The sequence below is a fragment of the Daktulosphaira vitifoliae genome, unplaced genomic scaffold (assembly GCF_025091365.1).
Source record: "Daktulosphaira vitifoliae isolate Bord-2020 unplaced genomic scaffold, ASM2509136v1 Scaffold_1, whole genome shotgun sequence".
Lineage (NCBI taxonomy): Eukaryota > Metazoa > Arthropoda > Insecta > Hemiptera > Phylloxeridae > Daktulosphaira > Daktulosphaira vitifoliae.
In genome coordinates this window covers 4,117,893-4,141,939 of record NW_026099572.1, presented here as the reverse complement: position 1 = coordinate 4,141,939, position 24,047 = coordinate 4,117,893, and the positions used below count along the sequence as shown (strand labels likewise).

Below are 24,047 nucleotides of genomic sequence, written 5' to 3'. Positions count from 1 at the left end.
TAATAATTATTGAATTTTTACATAAATTATTTTAATTAATAATTACGTCTTCTTAATTTGTAAAAAATGGTTTCTTAAAAATACAAGATATTTTGTATTACATTTATTTATTTTCACGAATTTTAACAAACAGCGTTTAGTAATATTTCCATAACTTGAGTTGTAAAAAATTACGATTTATTATTATATTTATTTTAAATGTGTCAATAACAAATTATAAATTATGATGTATACATAATATACAGCGTTTGAAACAAAAACTCATGACATTTTAACTCAAAATAATTGTTAAAATCAAGATTACAATAGAAAAAATAAAATAGTTTAACATAAAATAAGTTTTTAAATGAGCTGTGCCAAACAATTTTTACAGATATATTTAAATTACATTGATTATTTTTTAATTATAAAGTTATTAATATAAGTGTTTATGTTATCATTTTTTACACAATTTAATATAATATTTTAAATTGATTTTTTTTTTCGTGTAATTCGCAGTTCACAAATTAAAAAATAATATTTTTGTTCCTGCTGCGACGCAATACTAATTATTCCCGTGGCTGTGGTTTGTTTTGTATAAGTAATTCAAAAGTATAGTACGCCGTTCACCAAACGCCCGATATAGATACAACTTTATCTGTAATTAAAAAGTCTTGTAAGAATTGACATTTTTTTATGAAAACATTACTTTTTAGCAGAGAAAGTTTTAATGGCACAAAAACTTTTTCTGACATAGACCCATCAAAGTTAAGTAATTCTTAAAAATTTTATTTTTAAGATTATACTGTTAACAATTTATTCTACTCGATAATAAGAACACAAAATAATCTTGCATCTTCAGAATCATGTATGTAATAGATGAATGTTGTAGTGTGAATCACTAAGTAGATCGCTGATGTAAATAGAGGAATGTGAGGAATGGAATTTTTATTAGAGTCCTTAAATCTAGAAGACCTTTCTGTCTTTTCAAGATACTGATTTTTTTTTTTATATTTCAATTAAATTAACAAGACGTTGTTTTTATTAAAATTGTTTTTAATTAAAAAGACGCTGTTTTTTTTTTGCTAAAATTATATACTTAAGCTATTAAAGTGTATACTATACTGTGAGAATAAACCATGGAAAATTTAGAACTAAATGAAACTTTATTACACCATTGTTATTTTCACTCGTACACTACCATCTTTGTAGTCATGGGATTTCCCTCCAAAAATATTGTTGGCATTGCTATTTTATAGATACTTTTAATATGTTTATATTGCGTTGGCCTTAGGTTCTTTAACCCCTTAGACTCCAGAACAAAATTCTTTATGTATTACTGTTATTTAAATAGCCATAAGAGCGATACTCGAATTGAGGATGATGAGCGAGACGACGAAGCTTTTTTTACGTTTTACTACTGCGTAGTAAACTTTAGACCTTTAGAAATGGCTTAACAAAGTCTTCTATTATATATTTAAACATTTGAAGATATTTGTAAATTGATCACAATTTTGTTTTTACAGTATTTCAGTTATAAAATCGTTAAATTAAACTAATTGTAGAATTTAAGTAAAATTTTTTGGCTAATAATTTTTCTTTAAATTCTTAAACAGTTTTAATATAAAGAAATTATGAATTAGATTTAGATACACGGTGCAAAATATGTTATAATAAACAATTAGTACTTTAATCTCGAGTTTATAGAAATAATAATTCACAAAACCTTCGACCTTGACACACCAACACCTAAAATGTTTAATCGTCGGTTTGTATTTTCTCTTCCATGAAGAAACTACGGACAAAAAGCATAACTGGCTCTCGTCTGACTCACGTAAATTATTGATTTGTCGCGTCGATCGTGTGGGGCGATGGGTAGAAGGCGGCGGTGGCGGTAGTACACACCTCCCCGTCATTCGTCGTGCGTTCTCGGAGTGTACTTTTTCTGTGTCAGTGTTCTCTCGATACTGTCCGTGTATGCTCGTAAAGTTCACGGTTAAACGTTGTAATTTTTTATTTATTTAATGTAACCAAAGGGTTGTCGTTATTGCCGCGCGACCCTTGGGATTATTATATTTTTGTTTTTCAGAACTACATTCGAGTGTGATATAAAGGTATAATTATGTGTTTGTGATCAGCTTATTCACATCTGATTGAAAATTATTACCTGACCTCTCGCAAAATAATATAATATAATCTATATTTTATATATAGGTTTCGTTGATTCGAAAATAAAGTGATTTCGTAAAGATACCTCGCGTTTAACAATGAGTTGCAGGGGTGCGTTGGCTGCTGTTGTCGGTTTGGTGTTACTCTTGCCCATCTTCCCACTGATTTCGTGTTACAATCCAGTCGACACCGATGGTGAGTGTTAAATGTTTAAACACATCTTAGTTTATAGAATAAATTGAACATTATCGGCTACCACCTCCATATCATTAGTCGTAATGACGTTAATTAAATGCAATTCTAGAAGGAAATGCATTAACGCGTCACTTTGGTGACGATTTATTTAATCTACTTTGTTCATATTGAAATGAAAAACCGGATGAATAGTGCGAAGAAAAACGTGATGTATAGTGAATGAGCTAATGTGAACGTGTAGGAAGACGCCAATTGTAATTCAATGCATTCGGAGAAACGATGCAATATGAGTGAAAAATACGCAGACAGAGAGAGAAGGAGAAACGATTTTTTTTAAACATCCAGTTTCTTGTATATTTTAGTATATATAAATTTTCTAACTAGTTATCGAGTTATGTTCGATGACATTGTGTCTCATTCTTCTCCTTCTGTCCGTTATCTATGGTAATTTTTTATGTCTTTTTATTTTTTTTATTACTAACAAACAATAGATTATTTCAAGTATACTCGTGAGCTCATTGATGAAACACTGCTTTCAAGATTCTTTGTTTTTCTAGTGTTGTATGCTAGCATTTTAGTATGCTGTATGGCAACTTACTATTTACAATTTTTGTAACATAAAAATGATATTCTAGAATTTCATTTATTTAATATTATAAGATAATTAAAATATATTATGCCTAAATTGTTATTTTAAGTAACTTATTTTTTTAATAAAAAAAGTTATTTTCTAATTTTTATTCTAACATAAATTACTTTTATACAATTTGGTTATCTAAATTTATGAAAAAATTTGCTATTATTTAGGTTTAATAAATAAAAAACTTATTAACTCTATAGTTATAACTAAATGTTAAATTAAGTCCTAAAATAATTTTTTAGAATATCTTATTTCTAATTAAAATTCATTATTGATTGAGTAATTTAAATTAAATCTCAGGTAATAATATTTTTAATAATTTAATAAAAATCACACAATGATTTGTTTATCAATATTAGAATGAAGTAATTAATCATTTTATATTTTTTTTTGTGGAGCTGCTTAATTATAATTGTATTGTGAGTTTTCCAAATGAAATTTTTTTTTTCAGATATTTTATAGACTTATTTATTATCAAATTTATAAAGAAATGTTGATCTATAAATCTACCACAGTAGTATAATGTAAAATTATTAACTAAAAAATTATTGTAACTAAGTGTTATTAGTATTGGCATTAATCCAACAAGGTCATTTGTAAATTTTTTAAATGTTAATACCATCTAATCTCAAGAATACTGTGAATGCAGTTTTGTCTTTTTTATTTCTTAATATTAATATTTTATTTATCTTTATTTTTTTTTGGTAGATATCACTGAAAATCAATTTTATAATTTATAAACAAATTAGCTGTATTGTGTTATAATTTATGTTATGAATCACTCCTTATAATATAAAACTAGGAACTGAGATTCTTTTTTAAATTAATTGTTTGGTATAGAATATTTATAAAATTAAAATAATGGTCATCACTCTTCATATAATATGAAAATTTCAGAATATTTTATTGTTTTAGAAATAATTAACAAAACAAGATAAAATTTAGTAAAAAAAATTACCTTATTTTTAAGGAAATGAATTGGATCATAATAAATTAGACTATTATATATTTAACTAAATTTTATACAATTTAAATAGAATTGTCTTTTTTATATAAATGAATATAGATTTTATGCCTTAAAGAATGTCATAATCTTCTAAATATTTTTGCTGCTAACGGACTATGTAGTAACTCAATCTCTCAAAAACTAATATATTTTAGAAATATAATGAATATTAATTTATCTTTATTATATTTTATTTAGTATATAATAATTAAAAATGTATTAATTAATGTAATCTTTTCAGACTTGAATTTTCATTTTTAGTTTAAATGACTTACAATCAATTTTTCATTAATACTTGATTCTAGGCTTGATAAAAAATAAATTTTCAGAGAAATCTATTTTTAATTTAGAATTTTTAAAAACCTTTCTATCAGATTTTTTGTTTACATATTTAATATCTTTGGTGTTGTGAGCACAGTTTTAATTTTAAAATTATATTGGCTAAATAAAAAAAAATGTATTGTATTAACATAGAGCATGTGCCATCATTGATTGCGTAATGTTAATATAATAGTGTTCGTTGACTTTTTTTTTTGCTCTTAATCAGCTTAAAATGTTCATAGTAGCTTAGTAGTTAAACATTTTTATTTGTACTCCCCTCCAATCTTATGAATTTCAGTAGTGTATAGAGATTATAAAAAATAATTATTTATATGACACTGTATGGAAGTATATTTTATGTATATCAACAAACTTCTCCCTTAAATGGTGTTTAATTGGACGGAGTTCATGTAAAGGAATATAAGTTATTAACAGTTACTTTTCTGGAGATCAAAAAATGTAATTTGTCATTCATAAAAAAGTAGTTTTTATACCTAACTTCATTTGATAATTTGATAATTTGTTATCCTATGGTCATTTAGACATAATATTGTTATCAGTATTGATTCAGACATAACATTTTCTATAAATTTACATATGAAACAACAAAATCTAAAATATACATGAATTTCTTTACTCATCCAATTTTTATAATAAACTTCAAAAATATATGATTTAAGTACAAAATTATTTTGTTTATATCAGTACTATAAATTGTTTTTGTTGGTCTTTGGAAATTTTTATTTTTTAATAATTCTGTTAGTTCTGTTGAAGTAGTAATGGATATGAAATTAAAAATTTTTTTTGATTGTGTATTATTTGTTAATAGATTGAAGTCATTTACTTTTAATAGAATTATTATTTTGATTGTAATTCGTCTTTTTGTTTTAACATCTATATATCTCTCAGGGTCATACATATAACTCCTTAGACAGAGGTGATTCATTATTAGTTTTGAATTTCTATTGAAAATATTAGTATCACATTTGTCATGCAAGTATTGTTCATTCTTATTTCAATTACCTAAGATGACAGCTATCTTAATAAATTGTTTTTTCCTTCTATTCATTTGGATAATAATTTGTACATAATAAATAAAAAACTATGGTATACTATTTATTTATAAGGTAATAGAAATAATTGTAATTGTTTAATTTTTTAAAAATATGTTAAAAGTATAAATTTTGTATAAAAATAAACTTTTAAGTTATTCTACATAGTTTTGAAATTATATCAAATAGCTGTTATTAAGATAAAAGTATAACTTTAGCTTTTTTAATGAAGATAAAGTATACTAGTGTATAGTAGGTATATTATCAATAAATTGATCATTTAACATGATAGTATTAAAATTATCTATTCATTTTTAAGTATTATTATGCTTCTTATAATTTAATAAAAGAAATACTTCACTATTATCGCTTAAATAAACCATTTACTAGTCTATTTGGTTAAATGGAACCTAAATTTCTCTATTCAATAAATTTTTATAATATTATAATATAATTATAATAATTTTAACATATATTTTTTATGGTATTAGTTTTTTTTTAATTATTTTCTTATAAATAATATATTTTTGAATATTAAAAAAAGTCTATTTGTATCAAATGAAATTGAAAAGAAAAATTTTAAAATAAAAAGTTTTTCTGTGTAAATGATAAATAAAATATCATTATTTTACAATTACTTAGAAAAATAATGAATCTACAATCATTATTTGAAATTAAAGAGATTTAAATGACAAACAATAAAAAATAAATTAATTAAAAACTGTATATAATGTACTATAAAAATAATTATTGAAAACTCTTATTTTTTTCAGAAATTTATCCAAAATTAATAATTGAAGATAAAGATAGTGGATATCATGGTTTAGTTAAAGAAAATGAAACTCTTGTTGAAGTTGTACCAGAGATATATGCTATTGGTGATGTTTGTAATTTCAATATTGTAAATAAACATCATGGTGAAGCCCCTTTCGAAGTAAGTTGTTGTAGTCTATTATTTTTACCACCAGAGTACTATGGTAAACCAAGATTATGAATGGGTATTGGGTATTTAAGAGAAATTAAAGGTCTAGGAATTGTAAAAATTTCAAGTTTCAAGAAGGATAGTTTTGGAAATTATTTATTGGCCTTCCATTTTGTTTTCAATTTACTAAAATGATTTTGAGGATATTTTTATGAGCCCAATATCACCTAATTTATTTTTTTTCACTGATAAATATTGGGAAGCTATTAATCTTTTTATTAACTACCATTGCTTAATTTATCACTAGGGTAACAATCTAGAACTTCCAAAGAAAGTTGATGCCTCTATGGGTAATGTTTTAATTGTTTTTTGTTATATTCTTCTAAGTTTGTTTCGTCTAAATTTTATTCTTCATAATGTTTCTTTATGACCAATTTTTATAAGAAGCTAACATAGTAATTAGAAAACCTGTGTGATAATGATAATAAAAATAGTAACTTAGTTATGACCAAAATAATACAAAATTTTCTTTATGATATAATAGTTATTTTAAATCAATTTTTGAAAATTTGGGCCATTCTTTTGAATATTACTTTGTCCAGAGAACGTCTCAATTAAAAAATTTAAACATATTGTGGTAACCCAAATAATAATAATGTATAAAAATGTGTGCTCTTTTAATAAGTGTTTATATATGCTTGTATTTATAATAAAAAAAACAGTAATACAGTATGAACGTGGCATAGTTGAGATCAATATAGATGATATCTGACAGTGATTAAAATTACTATCATAAGAAATACTTCGATGCAAATCTGTAGACAATGTTTAATTCTAAGAAATTGGTGGATTATTCCAAAAGCAAAAATAGCTTCTATTTTTTGTTCTACTTTGACTGTCATTTGCATATAGAAAATAATTTGTCAGTACAAATTTTTTTTTAACTTCGTTATTAAAAGTTTAAAAAAAAAAATTTATGTACTAGAATCTAGTTTTAATTTAACATATCTTTAAAGAACACAGTATTTCCGGAACATTTTCAAATCCTAATTTGAAAAAGTTGAGTTTTGTAAAAAAGTTGCTATTTTGAATCCCTTTTGTGGGAGGTACTTGTCAGATTATCATAAAATTTATATCAGATGAAAAGGAAATACGTATGGTGTTTATTTAAAAAAAATTATTTTGGTTTCTTCATTTTTCAAAATGTTATAATAATTTTTAGAAAAAAAATATCAAATTTTACGGACTTTTAAAAATTGTAATTTTTGAGAGATTTCCATAATTTACGGAGAACGAGGTAAAAATTTTCAATTTTTGAGGGTAATGTCTTCAACTAGATACGATTTGTGATATTTTGGCGTATCGTTGAGAAAATTTGGCTTAGTGATACTGAGAAAAACTAACAACAGATACAAAAAAAAAAAAAAAACACATCATGGTAAAATTAATATCTTCTCAGCTTCGGATCGAAGCTAAAATAATATGAAAATGTATATTTACAGTATTTATATTGCATAAATAAATTATTAATTACATTAAGTACATAGTAACGTTACATTTTATATTTTAGATCATTCTACGATCTAATGGATATGCTGAGCTTCGTGCACGTAAAACTTTGAATTGTGAAAAACGTAAATCGTATAAATTTGATATAGCAGCAGTTTCTTGTTCAGGATTGATATCTGAAAAGTATGATATTTAATATTTTTATTTTTTTCATTTGTTGCATGTCTGATTTTTTATTTTTTATAGTGTTACTGTACACATTACTGTTGTTGATATCAATGAATATGCACCATCATTCTTAGAGGCATCCTATGTTAAAGAAGTTGATGAAGGTCGCTTGTATGAAGAAATTGTTCGTGTGGAAGCAACTGATCGGGATTGTACTCCTCGTTTTGGCGATATTTGCAAATATAATATTCTTAATGATGATCAACCATTTACTATCAATAATGAAGGTAAAACAGTGCCATTTAATTCATTTTTCATAAATAGTGAATAAATACAAAAGATAAATTATTTTTATAATAATTTTTTTTTATATAGGAAGTATAAGAAACACTGATCCTTTGGATTATGATCACAGTCACAATTATATATTATCAGTAGTTGCATATGATTGTGGTATGAAACAGTCATTGCCTGTTATGGTTACAATTAAAGTGAACCGTATTTGTAAACTTGGTTGGAAAGGTATTAAAATCTCTTTATTTTATTAGAAAATGTTGAAACTTAAATATGTTTTTGAATTTAAAATTAAATTTTGTATAATTAAAAATATTTAAAATAGGGGTGCCAAATGAAATTGAATACTCGCCAAGCTCTGGAAGAAAGGAATTATTTCCTAATGCTCAGTTGAGACTTTGTGATGATCCTTGTCATGTAAAAAGTGTGAATGCTAAACTTACATTAGCTACATCACATATTGGAAAAGGTTGTGATCGTGACACATATTCAGTTCAAAGCCAAAGAAAAATTTGTGGTACTTTCTTATAATGATTACTTATATTTACTACTAATTTTAAAGATTTAACTGCTCTTCTAATGATAAAACTATTAACTACTAAAATTACATTGCTGATAAAAAAACCCATAGAAAATTATTTGTATATTATATTTAAATGTATTATTTATTTAACTACATAAATATATATTTACATTAAAAATATATTCTAATCATAGTCAAATTATCTGTTACAAGTTAATATGTGTGTATTATTATAAATTAGGAGCCAGCGAAGAGAGTGTAGAATTATTGCCAGCAAATAGAGTACCATTATCAGCTGAAAATGCAATTAAACATGATGAAGGTCATGAATCTGACCAAATGTATGAGTTTGATGGAAGTAGTACTGCTGTTGCCATTCCTAATGATGTGCTTGATCATGGATTATCATCAGCTTTTACCATATCAACCTGGATGAAACATAAACCAATGTCACATCAAGATAAACATGTTAAAGAACATATTCTTTGCTCTGCTGATGATCATAGTAATATTATATATATAATTCTATATACAAGTAATAAATATTATAATTAATTAAATTATATTTTAGAAATGAACCGTCATCATTATGCTTGGTTTGTACGAAATTGTCGTTTAATATTGCTATTAAGACGAGACTTTTCTCAAGGAGACTTAAATATATTTAGACCAGCTGAATGGAGATGGAAGATTCCTCAAGTACTAAAAATTAATTAAATAAAAAGTGGTTATTTAATTAACCAAACTAATATGAATTTTTAGGTTTGTGACAATGAATGGCATCATTATGCAGTCTCAGTTCAATTCCCTACTGTACAGCTTTACATTGATGGTGTATTATTTAAATCTGAACCTAAAAATCCAGAAGTCATTGATGACTGGCCTTTACATCCAACTAGAGGAATTAACACAACTTTAACTGTTGGAGCTTGTTGGCAAGGTAAAATGATCATTTTATTAGGTGTTAGAAACAATCTAATGGTTAATATCAAAATAACTATACAGAGCGATTTACGATGTTTTAACAAATTTAATATTGTGTTATTTAGTCAATATTTTTCTTTATTCTTTTTTTTAAATAATTATTATACAAATATAACAATTTGTTTGCATTGTTCTTAGTTAAATCAGCTATAACATTATAAGATACATATCATTGCTAAACTCCTTTAATTAAATTTAATTAATATTATGGCTTATGAGTATTTTTTCTTATAAATTAAATGTGTTTAGTGAAAAGAGCAGTTACATGTTCATTCTTTTCATATTTTCCATCTAAATTATTTATATAAAAAAGTTATAAAGTATTAAATAATTGTTCTTGTTTTTAAATCTATTAAATAAATTTGCCAAAAACATGATACTTATTATTTGCTTAGTTTTGTATAATTGTTTATTTAACACAAAATTTTACCTGTCTCTATTTAAGTATAAACATTTATTTTAAAAAGTCAATGAATAAAAAACAATAGTTTTTATAACACTACTTGTAAAATGATTTTATTAGTACAATAATTCTTGTCACATTTCATTTTTAGTTCTTTTCTTAATAAATCATATTAAGTTACTAATTATTCGTAATTTTATTTCCACGTAATAGGTTGTTATTTAGATTTTACTTATTTATTTTATTCAATTTCTACATTTGAATTATGGATATTATTATGAATATTAAAATTTATAATAAAGTACAATAGGAAAAAAGTTTTGTCTAATATTATGAAGTATAAAAATATATGATGCATAGTTAATATAATACATATTTTTTAGTTAATATTTTACATATTTGAGTCTAAATTATTGTTTTAGAAAACCCCTTTTTAGAACATTTTCAATTTTATTTATAAATTTAGAAATTGAAGTTCTAATGAAGTGTTAAATCCTCCACTTACTTGAAATCTAAAATATCTTAAGATTTTTTTATTCTATTTATTCGTACATTTTTTAAAACTATTGTTTATTAAATTAAATTAAAACATTGATTTCTGTATTTTTAATTTAATTAAATGAGAAAATATTAAAAATGTATTGTTCTTTATCAAAATTAGGTTCTGAGAATAAAATGAAACATCATCTGCGTGGATATTTGGCAGGTTTATCAGTACTTTTGCATAAATTAGAAAAACCTGAAGTACTAGCTTGTTTGCATAAATGTAAAGAAAGTTTAGAAGTTCCAGCTATGGAATTATTAGAACCTGGAATGGAATTATTAACTAATAGCGGTATTTAAGCCTTGAATATAGAATAATCATATTAAATTTGATAATTACAAAGAAATTTAATTAAATCTATTTTAGAGTTAACTGAGTTATCTATTGAAGGAGATAATAAAACAAATTTGGAAGTTTTGGTAAGAAAAATAGGTTATTCAAACAGTCGTGACTATCCAACTCCTGGAAGACGCAATTTACACTTAAGTACTTCATTGATGTAAGTTTTCTTGAAATGTTTAATAGTTATAAACATTATGATTTTTAATTATATTTTTGATTTATGGTTTTTATGATATTAAAAGTTAATCTACTTTTATATGTTTTAGTTGTGATGGTGGACGTGAAATTAAAATGCCTTCAGCTGAAAGTTATGTAATGGTTCATCGTCCACAACAACCAAACATTATAATAAATGGAACTAATACCATACCTAGAGAGTATCATGAATTTAGACAAGGTGTACAAGTTTTCCCTGATATACTCATAAGTGTTGAACCTGAAAGCTATGATTATGAAGTAAAATATCGTGAGTATCTAAAAAATATTAAATATTTATTTAACCATACATATTAAGTAATTATTATTCTAATTACTGTTTTATAGCTGAATTAACTAATGTTCTGGAACGTCGTATTGATTCTTGTGTTATTTCTGTGTATCCTTCATTGAACCCTGATCATGAAAGCCTAACCATTCCGGCTGATATGTTGGCTAAATTTGGAATATCTGCTAAAGTTACTAAAGATGGTGTAACCTTTAATAATGCTGATATTATGTTCCATTATCAAGAAGCCTTACATGATATACGTTACACTAATTATAAACCTGCATATTACTTAAATCGTCAATTTAAAATTGTTTGTTCAGAAATGAATGGCCGATTTTTAAGTAATGAATATGTACAAACTGTAAGTAAATGTAAACATTTTATGAGATAAATATTTTAAATAAAATATATTTTTAGCTTACTGTAATTCATCCAAGATCACCGTCAACAGCCTTTACTACTTCAATAGCACAGCCAACTACTGCTCCACCAGCTGCATCTTTAGTAAATGAAGATAATGCAGAACCTTTACCCGCCCATGCACAAATAATTCAGCATTCAGTAGAAACTAAACAAGCACAAACTATTATTGGAAATTACTTTGAAGGTTCCATTGATGACCATGCACAAGCAATAGTTGCTAATGGAGGTCATGCAGTTACAATAATTATTGTAGTTTGTGTTGGATTCTTAGTTTTAATGATTACACTCGGAATAGTTCGTATTAAAGCCGCCCATCATAAAGCAGCACAGGAAGAGGCTCAAGATACTGAAATGGCATGGGATGATTCAGCTCTTAATATTACAATCAATCCAATGGAAGTAAGTGACATTTAATTTGTCAATTATTTCTTATTAAATTAAATTTTTAATTATAAATTAATATTTTAGCAATTAGAAAATGAAGAAGGTGCATCTAATGGTGGTGCTTTGTCAGTTAGTAAACAAAGTCAACAAGATAATGATGATGATTCTTCTGATGATAATATGAGTTATGACTATGATGATAGCTCAGATGATTGCGGCAATGAAGAAGATGATGGTTTACATAGAGGCTGTCAACCTCGTTTAGAATGGGATCATTCTACTATGTCCATCTAAACTTGATCAACTATTATCACAATGTCATATACACTAAATAACGATTTGCAGCACCTGACCTTTGAGGTTTCATGGTGATTCTATTTTTAATACTATATATAAAATCACTCTTTTTTGCATATCTTTTGAAAATGCTTGACTAACGCGCTTTAGAATATTCAGTATATGTTTTAGGAATTGTTACAAATTATTAAATTAAAGGGTGGGGATTTTTTTTTTTATTATGGTTGACAGATTTTTACTTATTATTTCTATCTTAATTTTAAAAGTTAATCCAAACATATTTCTTCATGATAAAAAAATTTTGTTTGCAATTATGCTTTAATAATTTTATATTAAGTTTAACATTTTTATCAACTGTGTGAACAATTATTATTACTACCATTTTATTAAATTTATTTTTTAATTTAATTAGAATTTATTCTAAGAACAATTTTATATTAATTCAATGATCAATATTATTATATTATTAACCCCACTCTTTCTTATAATTTAAAATTTATAAATAAAATTGGAGAAGACTGTAAATAATGTAAACTTAAAAAAGCTTAATTTGCATTTATATGTGCCATTTATTTTAACTTATGTATAGGTTTTGAAATGTTTATCAATTTCTATCATTTTTAACAAAATTGACCTTTTTTACTTAACCAATCACACCTATCAAATTGCACTGCTTTTCATTAAAATCTAAATTTTGTTTTTGATTTTTTGTTTTTGTGAATAGCCAATTTCTTGCCTGGATAATATTAACTCTATTTCCATTTATATATTTGATACCGTCCAATTAGATTTCCACATAAATTTTTATTTTTATTGAAATGACTGTATATTACACAGTTTAGTATTATTGGTTGTGCAATAAAGTACTTAAATTATTAAGGATTAAAAAAAAATTGAAAATAATTGTGCACTTTATTAAATTAAAAGTTAAATGATTTATTTATCATATATAATTATGTATTATGTGTCACTTAAGTATAATTTTGGCAAACTAATAAATTATTTGTGAACACTGTTCTATGAATATGTAGAATAATCACAATATTGAAAGTAATCAAAAACTGTTAATGATATGTATGTTGAAATTTATATTTGTCTTCTAATTTTTACTTAAATATTGTTTAAGGCAACTATGATAAAGAAGAACAAATTTATCATTACATTAAATTACATATAAAAAATGAATATATTATATAATAAATGAATTAAAAAATATAAGATTATTTTTATGTAAATTTTGAATAATGTAAGAATATACACATACATTTCAAAATTATAAATTGAACATCTTGCTTTGGTATGTCATAAGTATTTAATAATTTACAAAGGTGTAGGTAACCCAATTTAACAACAGTATTATTATGTTTTGAATATTTGTGGATTTTTTTCAGTCTAATTTGTATAGCATTGTCTTTTAGAAACGAAAACATGCATTTAATTACATCTTAATTACAAAAAAAGTGCAATATTTTTGTGTAATATATGTTAATTTAGTTTCAGTGATATGAAAAAATAATTTGTATTATTATTTGTACGAATAAAAAGCCACCTACACCTATTAATTTTGTATTATACTTTTTTTTTTTTTAACAAATTTTACTTAATATTTTATTTAATGCATGAAGAAGTTGGTATAAAATAATGATTTGGTATTAAGGTAAGACTTTAGTTATGTTTTACCATAAATTTATTGATTTACAGTTACACAGTGGTAATTAGTGCTTTTGGAACAAATACTCTTGGAATGTTTTAATAAATGCATTATAGAGTATAAACTCTCAAATATATTAATTGGCCTTAAAAAAAAATAGAAAATTATATGTACTATAATATAAACATATATTTTACCTTTTCAATTTTTTTTTAAATTTCAACGAAATGTGGCATTCCGTCAATTATTAATACTAAGTAATATAATTAATAAGACATAACAAAATTATATGTAACTTTAAATTTATAGAATTTTACTAATACTCTAGTTCTAACAAATTTTATTCAAATTACAAAATTACATAAATTGTATTGAAGAACAAGAAGCGTAGCTTACTTTTTACCTCAGTCAACTAAGAAGATATATTTTATAATATTACAGTTGGCCAAATATACTTGGTTGTCTCCAAAAAAGAAATGATTTCGCTACTCTCCTATATAAAATGTCATATTTTAAGTGAAAAACTTTTATTTTGCACCAATGTTTCAATTAATTCGGTAAAAAAATGTTTATTTTAAATTAAACTAAATGGTAAATTTAAATTTAAAAAATATATTCTTCAATTTATAATAAATAAAAAAAAGTTATTCTAAAACCATTTGAGTTTAAAAACTATCTGTTCCTTAGTATTTGGCCTCAGGTGAAGCAGCTGAGCGATGGGTCCTTAGACTTGTCCTTGGCGCTAACCGACCTTTACCAGTGAGGAGATGCACTGGAGGTTGCGTATACCATAAAACGTAGTAGCTTGGATAGTGGGCACGGCCTGACCAGGGTGTCTGAGGTTGGTGCAAACCAAAGGCGAACGATACGGATGACCTAGTTGTCTGGCGCTGGTGTTCTGTTTGAAGACACTTTGACCGATGACCTACCTTGGTCGCTCATCGCTCACTGATCCTCTGTGCCTGGCAAATAGCACATAGTGCTAACTTTGATCACGGTTGTAGGTGAATCTCTTCGAAGTGAAGTCCACACATAGACAGTAAAGACTGTTCCTTAGTATTACAGTATTAATTTTTAAGTTTTTTAAATTTCATAACTTACCATATAAAGATAAAAAAAATACAATTGAAAAAACCTAAATAATGAGTTATTATTAATAGCAGTTGTATTATGGTTATTATTAATTATTAGAAACTCACTCACTCACAAATACATACTGGACAAGACTGAGACACTCATCTGCGAAATGTGCAACACCGCACATTTTTTAGTTTTTTAAATTAATAATATTTTTAATATAGTTTTAATTTTACTTAATTAATCGCCATTACTGTCAAACATTTATTAACAGAATGTCAAAAATTTAATGACACATGAGCAAACAACATGGGCCACTTATTGGCTGAAAGCTTGGAACCGGACGAAAATTAACAAAAAAAAAAAAAACAATCAGATTCTTCCACGAAGCAAAACTGTATATAGAAATTTAATATTAATGTAAATCAAAAAAAAAATAAATAAATAATAATACTATGTTATTGTAAAGATTTAAAATGTAAAAAATATATTGTAAACACTTATAGCTAATGGCCATAGTTGCCAATGCTAAAAAGAACAATAAAAAAAAAAAATTATTAGAAATTATATTGTTGTAAACATACTGTTGGCGACTGAGAGAAAAAATTATAAAATTTGAGTCGTCTCACTGTAACCTGTTGATAGGCGTATTGAGATATGAATAGTAGGGACCTATCGGAAATTTTCTTAGCCGTCTAATAATCCAGTCCGTCATTATCCCTGTGGTGGACTACATAAATACAATCATAGGCCGCGTATGTCTCATAAAATTGATAACAGTTTTGACGTTACCCAACCTTTTCAACGACCAGTAAATTTTAAACGAATGTAATTAAAATTTCTGAATTCCTGGTACCATATTTAATATTTATTTATCTTACACTCGCTCAACTTTAATCAACATTCCGTTATTGTCCAGAATGCCTATTAGAAAAACTTCGCATAACTCCTACATCCCTGGTACCATTTTCTAATATTTCAGTGTTTTTCACCACATTCTGATGCTGTTTAAGCGTTGACTGTTAAGTTGCCTATACACTATTCCTTATTTTTATAGCTGCAATATGTTCTAATGCGATCATCAATCTAATAAGTTATTAAACTAATATACATTGAAGTTTCTTAAAAATGTTATTAGTATAAAGCCTTTTAAAGAATGATTTCAATATTTCAATTTTTTTTTTATAAATTTAAAGCCTATGCTTTATTTAGTCCCAAATTATTTTTAGGAGCAGGTTTCCGCGACTAATGTTATGCCGCTTTAAATGTGCACAAATATATTTAACACTGAACGTGTATTTTTTTTTATACATAGAAAAAACATAAAGTATACATTAAATTAGGAATTAAGTTTTTAAATCGTGACTTAATAGAGATCATAAATCTTTTTGTTTTACTGTTTGATATAAGTGTTAACGTCTTCAATTTGAAACCAGGAACTGAAAATAATATTCAATTTATTATTGTTTTTTAACTCGGTTAAAGGATAGTAACATTTTTCATCACAATCTGTATTTACATTTATCTTTATAGAGGTGACATCTACATTAATGTACAACTAGTTTGGTGTACAATTATCCGTAGACAAGTGGTCAATTTGTAGAGGTTTCGAGTTCAAACACCTCTAGAACTTATAACTCGACAGTGACGTAACTTAGACACGCCACTGCTATTTTACATTTCAGTATTTTGTAGTTAATTTCGAATAATTCAATTGGAGTCTGCGTTATGTTTTTTAGGTCTAACTTAAGTATAATGAACTTTCTTCAGTTTCGTTGAAACGATAAAATTCTGGCACAACAAGAGGATGAGATTACACAGACTACCGATTGACTTTAATATTATGTTGTGAACACCTTTGTACGAAACTGAGGACATGTGTGTTCTAAAAAGAGACGAGGAAGTGGGTCCATATAGGGTGGCATTAAACGACCTCACCTGCCACCGGCAGCAGCAGCACTATCGAACCGCCGGCAGTTGGCTTGTTCGGCGGTAGCGGTTTTGCCCGTCAGTAGATCGTTTCGAATCGTCTGCGGAGGACTTGCGGGTGTTTGCACAGCGAACGGCACACACGTTCTGTACGTCCAAAAAGATTTTCAATTTTTTTTCATCTTGAAAAAACCCGAATAAGTTAGGATATAATTCACTTTTACTGAATCGCATATCGTTAAACATCAACAAAATGCAAGACCGATTGACCACTACGTGTTTATTGCAAGACAGTCCTGCTAACGAGGTAATTAATTTAAATCCGATTTACTTTTATTTATAAATATTACTACATTTGGAGCTACGTGGAATAGTGTTAGGATTAAAAAAAAAAAATGACTTTTTTAAACGTTTCGAAACTCTTGATTAGATTGGTATTTTATGAATTGATTCGAAATATTTATTGATCTTTAAATATTTACTCCAATAATAATAATAATAATAATAATAAGAAAGCGTATTTCTTATCGAGGTAAAATGGAAGAAGAAAAAAATTATTTAAAGTGTGCGCAATTTAAACAAAAGTTAGTTCAATTTCTGAGTATTTTTTCACTCCGATAAGTTTAATAAAATCAGCTAAATTAAATTACCAAGTAAACAAAAACAATTCAAGACAGTTGTTTTTAAGAAAATATTTTTTTGCTATTTTCAATAGAATTATTATCTCGACATTTTCTGTAAAGAAACAAACGATGATATTTTTGACGCGAATTAATTGTTATGAAACTAACAGCGGTGGTTATCAACTAATATGACCCGTGATCTTGTAAAATGAAAAACGATAAATAGAAAAAGAGTAAATTTGATTGCAGACTTTTAAAATGAAAATTGCTAGCACGTACAACTACCGCAAAGTAGGTCAATTCTCAGTGTTTACTCCGAGTGTTGTTAACTTCATGTTTAGTTGTCGTTCTATAATCGCTTGAAAAGTTTCTGTTTAGTAACATATATATTATCAACTTAAAAGTTCTGCTTACCACCGAGCAAAATAATTTCGTGTAATTTTCTCGAGTTGTAAATATTTTGACATTCATCTAATTTAATGACACGCTGAAGACGTTATCAACGCTTTTTAATTCCTCCACCGCGACTCAAACATATCGACAAGTTAGTTTGCATGTGCGAATCGCAACGCAGCTATTCGTTTCCTATCTTTGTACAATTCATATTTTAACCCCTTTATACCTTTCCCTAGTACGGCCATCGGCATCAATCTAACTTGCCCACGAGACGGACCGTTTAATTTTTTACTTGCCGCCGTCGGAACGGTAGAAAAATCAATCGTACCGGGCACATGTCACCTGAACCGTATGCCTTGAGCGTGTCACGTTCGAGAAAAATCACAAGTTAACTTACTAGCCACAGTTTTCAGTATTTTTCCCTTTTGTCAGACGTGTCTGTGCCATACTCATATAGTCTGTACATATAGCGACGTCTGCAGAAAATAATGGCAGATGGTTGTGATGGTACGGTGACCATGTGTGTGTGTGGGGTGATAGCAGCGCATGTACGCTTATTACTATGATAGTTATAGGTACGCTTTTTTTATATTTTTTAAATTACACTCAACACTCATATTATACGCGCCAGCTGTGCCGTTTCACCCTCTTGGCTATTCTAGACGTGCTCCAAATCGATGGGCCATTTTGGTTTTAAATTTTCTTTATAGATCTACTAAAAAGACACGGTCGAGGAAAAATACTTGCACTGCGGCATAATGGTTTTTAAAACAGTAGCCGGAGCGCTAGATTTTGATTTGAATAAAACTAAAGTACTCGCGTCTTTTAAATTTGTGTGCGCAGTTTATTTTACGAATTCGACTAGCAGGTGCGCCTATGACAGTTTCGACCGCATTATGATGCTACGATTTTTTAAATATTCCTGTAGATACAATCTAGTGAAACGCTTTGTTGTCGGATTGATTTTTTTGTCGTCTGAGAACTCCTCTGAACTATCTGTTTGAAGACGTCTCAGTTTTCCACCGCTGTAAGCTTCTTGACACTTAAAGTGACGGTGTTTATTATTGGATTTTAGGGTTATTAATCCTTTTGTGGAAGGTCCACGGCTGGGGATGCAAATGCATCCGCGGTATTATCTAGTGTATGTAAAATATTATAATGATGATGTAGGTTTACTTTCTGCTGTCTTGGGCACATTTCGTTAATTTTGTATATATCTGCTGTCAATTTGTGTACTTAAACATCTCCATTTACCGGTCATCCGTCACCCATGCGCGTTGTTTATAATCCCTTAATCTCGTTCGTGTCGTGCCGGCGGCGGTGGTACCCACAATATTTTCGGTACTCATTACTTATGCGGTACTCGACACTCGGTATTAATGACTATATTATTTTATGTTCACAGCTGATAGCCGTCCAAGAAGAATCAGGATCTGCTTTACCTGTCGACGTTTTCCGTAAGTATTTCTATAACATTACGCCACGCGTAACATGTTGTAAATACTGTTCAATCAACCGAACCGAGTTGAAATGGAGTTTTTTAAAAACGGCGTACTCATAAGATCGTGTAATTTTTATGTTGACAGAAGTCGCCGAATTAGTGGCCGGTTACATGGACTGCATGGAAGAAGCTCTAAGGTATCTGCAAGAGGTGGAAGAATATCCAGAAGAACATCCAGCTGTCCAGGGCCTGCGAAACCACTTGAACCGCTCTAGACAAAAGCTCATGGACCAGGCGCTTATGATGCAAGCTTGATGTGTGTCGAAGAACATCAGAAAAGTACATATATTACTTAGTCCAACAACTGCGTATATTCGTGTCGTTACCAAGTGATTTATCATTTTCTTTATTAAAATAATATAAAATTTAACAAGATAATGCATAAAGTCGAAACATCCGCGTTTCGTCGGAAAATGCAGATAAAATACGAAGAGAGAGCATTAGTGAAAAAAAACTTAAACAAGCAAAAAACAAATGCCACTCGTTCGAGTTACGTGCCAATTTATTATTGTCGAGTAAACAATTGTAAAGCGACTAGTCAGTTTTGAAAGCTAATGTTTAAAGGCCCAAAGCTAAATATTTGGTAATAATTTAATACTTTTATGACTCACTCTGAGCTTATCGAACGATAAAAAATTAAGTTAAGGATAATTTTTATTTGATCGGTTTGTTAAACACATACATAATCAAATACGTTTATTTTAATTGAAATTTTAGTAAGCCATGGCAATTATCCATAATATTTTTTATTCGGTAAATACATTATTAATTCTTGTAATTTTTCCTCCGTGACGCAACAAAATAAATGTGAACCTAAGTTGCTTTTTCATCGTTGAACATTTAATAAATCTCTTTATTAAAACCACGAATGTTTTATTTGTTACTCTATTGGAGCATGCAATTTATTGTGAAGATTATTAATTAAACCCAACTGATCGGTCGTAAAATACTCGTCGCAAAATATCTTTTTATTGTTGTTTTTTTTACTTGTTAAACGCGTTTGATAGAAAAATGTTTGTTAATAACTGTCGTTGCGCCAAAAGTTATGTATACATATATATATAAACTATGTAAATAAATTCCATCTATTTTTAGGGTAATCATGCACATTTTATTTTTGTACATATTATAAATATATAAATGTTATATATGTCACTCTTGTATTTATTAAAACAAAAAAATCTTTCACTATTTAATTGTTTATTATTTGGACTTTTTTTTTTATACATAAGAATATGTATTTTTGTTACTTTGTACTATTACAACGATATTATGTCACTCATTATTTTTTGGTATTAATTATTAACTAAACATTACTATTATTACTAAAAAACAAAATAAAATAGAAATTATTGTTATTAAACTGGCGTTCGAGTATAACTATAAATCCTTCAAAATATAACTTTAATTTCTTTAAATACTTGATTGTATTTGATCAATATACTGGCCGATCCCTTTGTGTTGATGTGGTGGCCCATCTCCTCGTGAGTTCAACCCCAATTAAAACAAGTTCAACTGGTTTTTTGCCAAGTCATAACCGACCGTCTCATAGTGTGTGTAATTAATTGCTCAGCGTTTAAATGCCGCCATCATGGTCTTTATCTACAAATCACAATATCCATTAGTCTTAACCCCTTTAATAGTAATAATAATAATAATGTTATATGTATACACTGCCGTTCTCTTTTAACTGTTGTACAAAGGGAGGTATAAAACAAACAAACGCACTATTAATTAGCCCGAAAACAAACAGCCGGGGGGTCGATTTTCGACCAACAATTATCTTAATTGGGCGTTCGGACGCGGCGACCAACTATGTATTTTTGAAGTCCTAAACCTTTGGAGAAACAATAGATCTTGCGTGTACCGAGTTGTGCGTGTGTCGATTATTAATAACGAAAGGATATCTTCACGATGACCCGGCTGTTTTCAGTCTAAATACACAACACGGTATTATTATCCCATTGGGTCGAATACCTTTGCATACAAACAGCTAAAGTTAGTAAGTGTTATCAGTAAACAATAAAACAAACCATACACACTAACCGTTTAAGCGCATTAAGAGGTTTTTTTGTTCTCAAATTCCTCCAGCAGTACACTTATTGCTGAAAACCATTAATTGTCTAAGGCAGTGTATTTGTCACGGTAGCATTTTTATGTAATCGAACGCATTTAATGGTTGTGTTAAAAAGAAATAATAAAAAAAGGTAACCGGACCCGACTAGGTATAACATTAGGTGCCGACGAGATGGTGTTTAGCGGTCAACAGTGGCGCCCATCTGCTGATTTTAGACATTTTAAGATCATGTCTAATCCTTAAAATCATTGGTACAGCGACAGTCTGCTGATTAAAATTTAATAACTGTGTATTTATTATTCATTAGCTGTTTTGGAATATTTTGTGGCTATTGTTATTTTCATGTTAGTGAAGCTTTTGTATTTTCGTTGCGTTCATTGTTTTAATAGACTTCCATAAAAAAAGATTTTGTTGACGTTAAATAAAACTGCTGTTCAAATGTAAAAATAAGTTATATTATTATTATTTATATATTTTTTGTACAACGGTTTGTTATCAAATGTATTGATGGTAATTAAAATGAGTACGTCAAACGCGACATGATGGACGGTTTTTTTGCACAAAACTCGTTTTGTTAAATTCAATTAACGGATGAAATATCGTTAAAAATAACAACACCGACAAAAACGAATAAAATACGGTTCGTCGGATTCGGTAGGAAATTAATTCACGTTGAAAGGCACTTTGGAATGGCGCCAATTTTAGTAATTCCAGTAGAAGTACATTTTTACCAAATAATTAGTTTTTATTTAACACAAGCTTTTCAATTATAAGGAAACTTTTTTGGGTCTAACGCTAAGCACTTGGGTCATAAACAAGATAGTGTAAATGTTGACATTAACTTTTATTGTTATTAGGATTATTTAAAAATACCACAACAAAAAAATATATGAATTTGAGATGGATCCATTAAAAATAACTTTGTATATTTTTTCAGTAGTTACATAAATTGAAAAATAACAAAATAATAAAACGTCCTGAAAATTATTTTAGTTTCGAATCAAAGATGAAAAGCTATTTGTTTTAATCTGCCGTGTTCTTTATTTTATTTTAAGTATATGCGATCACTTCTCTTTTACTTGGCTAATTTTGCTCAAGAATACGTTAAAATTTCATGAAACGTATTTAGTTGAAGCTATTAGTGCTATTATATTTAATATTTTTTTATAAAAAATACCCTCGGTCTTCGTAATAAAGAAAAATATCTCGAAAGAAATTTAACAAAGAAGTTACAGTTATTATAAAACGGTCAATATTGATATTTTTAGTTTTCACTTAATACTGAAATAACTTATTGAAAAATGGATAGATAATTGCGAAATCTTTATTGATAAGACTTCAGATCTTTGCCTTGCCAACGACATATTTTTTTTGAAAATCCAATCATTATTCAAGGCCCCGTGAGAGCTTAAAATTCATATCAACTTTTTTCAATTTTTAATAACGATCTAAAAAATCTTTCTTTTCAAAATTATATGGAATTAAAGCTAATACAATGTACCATCCGAAAATTTAATTCTAGAAACTATTTGATTATTAAACCAAAAATAATACAATTTTCGGTAAAAATGGTTGGTTTTGGTAATTTAAAACTCAATCAAATTTAAGGTTTTATTGTGTACTATACAATAAAAAAGTGAACGACTTGACTTCTATTCACTTTATAAACTATTTTTAAAATGGAAATTTCTAAAACCTTTTACAAAACGTAATATTTATCAATAAATGTTCCATGAGTTAAATTCTCATTTAAGTTGAAATTGGTTTATTTAAAATATTTAAAGCATCATTGTTAGATAGCTGTTTCTCTGATCAATTTGATTGGGTGATTTATGTTTATAGAGTAATATAATTTAAATGAAATGTTGTGAATGTCACATGTGTCATGTATTGCTCATTTAGAAGTATAATTTACTTAATGGATTTAAGTTAAATTACAATGAATTAAGATATATCATTTTTATCGTTCTGTATACCATTTGAAATTTTATTAATTGCTTTTATTTAGCTTCGGATATTTTATTATTCAACATTAACCCTCATTGTATCAAATATAAGTGGCTATAACCACACAATTAAATAAAATATCTTAAACAAGTTTAACACGCTATTATACTGACAGTATTGCTTTTAATATTTTATTAAATGTAA

General features: G+C 27.2%; 1 protein-coding gene across 2 annotated transcripts; it reads left to right on the top strand.

Moving 5' to 3' along the window:
• The first annotated feature begins 1,915 nt into the window (after positions 1-1,915).
• LOC126896368 (calsyntenin-1) lies at positions 1,916-15,742 on the top strand. Of its 2 annotated transcripts, XM_050669083.1 has the most exons (16): positions 1,916-2,093; positions 2,194-2,343; positions 6,136-6,296; positions 7,855-7,976; positions 8,040-8,248; positions 8,337-8,483; positions 8,581-8,772; positions 9,020-9,283; positions 9,350-9,477; positions 9,541-9,718; positions 10,827-11,000; positions 11,076-11,208; positions 11,318-11,517; positions 11,595-11,899; positions 11,956-12,360; positions 12,430-15,742. In XM_050669083.1, the coding sequence occupies exons 2-16, from the start codon at positions 2,247-2,249 to the stop codon at positions 12,637-12,639; spliced, it is 2,925 nt and encodes a 974-aa protein (XP_050525040.1). In that variant the 5' UTR covers positions 1,916-2,093; positions 2,194-2,246; the 3' UTR covers positions 12,640-15,742. The 2 variants fall into 2 exon arrangements, with proteins under 2 accessions (XP_050525040.1, XP_050525041.1); XM_050669084.1 differs by lacking the exons at positions 1,916-2,093; positions 2,194-2,343 and adding an exon at positions 2,730-2,787.
• Positions 15,743-24,047: the final 8,305 nt, after the last annotated feature.

Coding starts and splice junctions, on each gene's coding strand:
- LOC126896368 (XM_050669083.1), top strand. CDS start 2,247: ATGAGTTGCAGGGGTGCGTTGGCTGCTGTTGTCGGTTTGGTGTTACTC. Junction 8,484..8,580: donor TTGTAAACTTGGTTGGAAAG/GTATTAAAATCT, acceptor TATTTAAAATAG/GGGTGCCAAATGAAATTGAA. Junction 11,209..11,317: donor CACTTAAGTACTTCATTGAT/GTAAGTTTTCTT, acceptor TATATGTTTTAG/TTGTGATGGTGGACGTGAAA.